General features: G+C 36.3%; 1 protein-coding gene across 2 annotated transcripts; it reads right to left on the reverse strand.

The window, feature by feature from the left end:
- Positions 1-259: 259 nt before the first annotated feature.
- LOC106394952 (NDR1/HIN1-like protein 26) lies at positions 260-1,740 on the reverse strand. 2 transcript variants are annotated; one of them, XM_022702276.2, is made up of 2 exons: positions 1,013-1,740; positions 260-922 (listed from the first exon to the last, which is right to left on the reverse strand). In XM_022702276.2, exons 1-2 carry the CDS (start codon positions 1,325-1,327, stop codon positions 656-658), a joined length of 582 nt encoding a protein of 193 aa, XP_022557997.2. In that variant the 5' UTR covers positions 1,328-1,740; the 3' UTR covers positions 260-655. The 2 variants fall into 2 exon arrangements, with proteins under 2 accessions (XP_022557997.2, XP_013690947.2); XM_013835493.3 differs by having other exon boundaries at positions 260-1,597.
- Between the last annotated feature and the right edge of the window lie 2,175 nt (positions 1,741-3,915).

Below are 3,915 nucleotides of genomic sequence, written 5' to 3' on the forward strand. Positions count from 1 at the left end.
GACCAAGACGGCACCGCGTATTGTTCCTGCGAGTGAGAGCGCATCTGAGATCGGATCGACAAACGGTTTGCGCTGATGGATTTGTCTCGTCAAGAGCTTCAATTTAATATATGGCTCGTCATCTGGTTCCTCAGGGTTTGAGAGATAGATGGATTTTAAGTTACGTCTGATTTAGGGTTTATGTGTGACGGATTTTAGGTTAGGTTTTGTCTCAGGGTTTTGGAGTCTATCGTGCTGATAACGTGTTGTAATTTGAGAGTTTAGAGACTGAATATTTCTGTGTTATTATTAACGAACAATGGGGGTTCCTTATATAAGGATTACAAGATAAAGAAAAATGGAAAGAGTACATATCCTAATCCAACAGGAAATAGAAAAACTACTAAAACATAGAAAAGGAAAACATTCTAAGTTCTAAGTCGGCTAGATCATTGACCGACTCTCTCTCCTCCTTGCGGCCGCGGTTGGGCTTGATGTGGCCGACGGGCTTTCTTCTCTTGTCTTGGTTAATGCCAATCCACTCCATGATTTATAACATGGAATCATTTATAAGAAATGTTTAGAATACAGCCGATATGTTGAACTATCAAATTGGAATCATATTAATAAAAAAAAAGAAAAAAAAAGGTTCAAATCATTATTGTGTCACATTTGGTTAAGTGAAATAAACCGGACATCTCTTGTCTTTGGTCCGGCTCAGCAACATGCCTTCCCAGCCGACCTCAATATAACAGTTTGCGTGCATCCTATGCCTTTTACTGTGCCAAGTGTACACCTTAAACCGTATCACGGACACCACATCTAAACGAAACACCACCTTCCCTTGATTCCTGTCTCGTCCCATCTGCTTCCAACGGTCCTTATTCACCGTCATTGTGGGCCCACGTAAGACTCCTTCGATCAAACTCGTGTTCTTCGGGTCCTGGTACAATGGGTGAGTGAGTTTAGTCGACCCGACCAGTTTCTCTTTGTAGTAAACGGCTCCTTCCATGGAGTCATAGTAAACACTAACTTTTTGGTTTGGGTTATGAGCCGTTATCTTGAAGCTTATATGAGAGGTCTCGAAACCGTCAGTATTGCCCAAACCGGGGAGAGAGAACTCGCTGATGTGGAAACGGGGTCGGTGAGGACGTAGATTGATCCATAAGATGAAAAAAACAATGCCTAAACATAGCAAAAGCGTTAAGAAAATAGCGCATATGAATTTGGACAATCTTGTTGTGAGGCTTTCTTTGACCCGATCAATGTAGCTCGTTGAGTGGTGACGGGATATTGGCCGGGCTGATGGATCGGATCTGACCGGTAGAGAGCCAATCTTGTTATGCATTTTTGTCGAATTAATAGGAAATAGTATGAATTGTGTTGTGGGTTGTGAGGTTTATGTAGTAAACTAAAAGTAAAAAAACGTATGTGGTATAGCTAAATACAAGGCAAAAGATACCTTGGAAAGTGTAATGGGTATTTCACTTTGGGAAGAAAAGAATTGACAACAAAGAAACGAATTGTGTTTTGCTTTTCTTTATATGCATGTGCAAAGATTTCAAATTTGACCACCAAGTTCGAATTTTTAGATCTTGAGTTGCCTGACTTTGGATTGATATGATACAATGTTTTCTGTAGTGTTTGATGTGGTCTTTAGTTCGAGTAGACATGGGTCAATACTATTTTATCTACATCGGTCTGATCCTAATCTCGTCGCTCGTAATTAGTAATGCAAATGGATGTTTTTCTTTTGAGGTAATTTTTAAAATTGGTAAAAACTTAGTTAGGAAGATTCGAGGATTCTTCTTGGAGCCTAGAGGTTTCTTTTTGTTAACATGTGATAATAAGAATTGTTAAGCGAGAAAAAAAGAACCGTTAAGCAAATTTAGTTACAAAAAAAAAAAGATGCGTGCTGAAAAATAAAATAAAAGAAGTTTTTTTTTTTTTGTCAACAAATAAAATAAAATAAAATAAAAGAAACATTTTAGACAAGAAACAAAAAAAAATTGTTCTATAAAAACAAAGAAAGACAGGAAACAAAAATAAAGAAAAATAAGAACCATAATGGAAAGTTCAAACTCGAAACGTAAAGCCCAATTTGTTAAAGAGTTTTGATAAACCCTATGAGCCCATATTTGGATCCGCTTGAATCTCACAATCTGATCTTATAAACTCTGTTTGAATAAAGCACACAAACAACCAAATGATCCTTTATATCTTATTATATTATGTTATAATTTTAATTAATTTTAGTTTTTTCACAATTCTTTAGTTGTTTAATTTATTATAGTTGAAGGAACCGAAATTTACACTGTCGATTTTAGTTAATGGAGGAAAGCTAAGATTCTCGACTTTCCTTGAGGATCCGGATTATCTGCATAAACATACGAAAAAGAAAGAGATAACAGAGTATCGATAGTAAACAGCACAAATGCGTTTTATTGAATAATATGAATTGAGATACAAAGTTTCACCGAAATAAAATGAACAGGAAATTGTTAACAATGGAGAATCGCAGAACAGAGCGGAAAAACGTTCTAAGTGTTGAACTTGCTAGTCTAGCCACCTAAGTTCTAAACTCTCCTAAAGCTAACAGAAATTTCCTAGGTCTAAAATTCCCGGAAGCTTGCGCTACTTGTCTTGGCTCCCCTTATATATGCCTCCTAGGTCGGTTTGTGGGCTTTCATTTTCCGCTCATAGGTCGAGTTTATCCTCTCGCGGAAATATTCCATTTTTCTCGATCTTCATGATTATCCCTCGAAACTTGACATTTATCTTCGAACTTGACATTTATCTATTCTCGCAAATGTTCGATATACCGTCATAGTGACTTTGGGGAAATTCTCGTAAAAGAATCGTAAGTGGGCTTTTACCGCGTTTTAGACCCCTTGGGCCGTGTATCGACTAAAACGTTTTTACGATTTCTTTCAGAAGAATTGCCTTCAATACAATGTCGGTTTTAAGATATAGCGGAAATCAATCGTATAGCCAAAATAAACATGGTGTTTAAGTTAACCGTTATCGTTTTATATGATCAATCCGAACTTATACGAGAAAATAAGCCTTTGTCGATTTTATCGTAAAGTTCCAATGCTAACTCCGATCGAGATGAAACAAGAGACAGTTTGACTGAGACTCGAAGGATATAGTTCCGGAGACAAGAGTGCAGGGAACGGGACTGATCCAACTCGCCATTGGGCGAGTTGGACGTGGTTCATCCAACTCGTCCAATGGCGAGTTGGATAAGGTTCGTCCAACTCGCCCAATGTCAAGTTGGATTGGTCGATCCAACTCACCATTGGGCGAGTTGGACGTGGCTTGTCCATCTCGCCCGATGGCGGGTCAGATGATTCCCGATTTAGTTGTTTCGAAGCTCGGTAGTTTTCGGCTTAGGGCTTTTCCCGAAGTTATTTCGAGAAAGTTTCTTTAAGAGATGCAATCCTAGACATTGATTTCGAGATTACCGTTTTTGACCCCAACAAACTTACTTATTGATTTTTAATTTTCATTCGTTAATTTCTTAATAAACGGTTATACGGATTCAAATTTCAAAATTTAATATATTCAGTGTTTTGCTTAAGAAATAAAAGTTTGGACATTTCCAGTTTATTTGATGTCACCATATAAGTAATATATTCAATTTTAAAATAAATACTCTCTTTGTTTTGAAATATAACTATTTATAGAAGTATTTTTTTATTTTTTTTAAAATACAAGTACTTTTAACAATTCAATACGATTCTTGTATTTATTGGTTATTCTGTTACCAGTTAAATTATGTTTTTAATAATTAAGTAAATTTATATATTAAATCATACTATTAATCGAGAACACATTTAAGTGAAAACATCATTAGACCTTTTAGATTTGCTAACATTGCTTATGCGGGATTACCTTCCCTAAACCGTGTTAATTACCATTTTCTCAATCTTG

This window comes from Brassica napus, chromosome C4, assembly GCF_020379485.1.
Source record: "Brassica napus cultivar Da-Ae chromosome C4, Da-Ae, whole genome shotgun sequence".
Taxonomy (NCBI): Eukaryota; Viridiplantae; Streptophyta; class Magnoliopsida; order Brassicales; family Brassicaceae; genus Brassica; species Brassica napus.

Coding starts and splice junctions, on each gene's coding strand:
- LOC106394952 (XM_013835493.3), bottom strand. CDS start 1,327: ATGCATAACAAGATTGGCTCTCTACCGGTCAGATCCGATCCATCAGCC.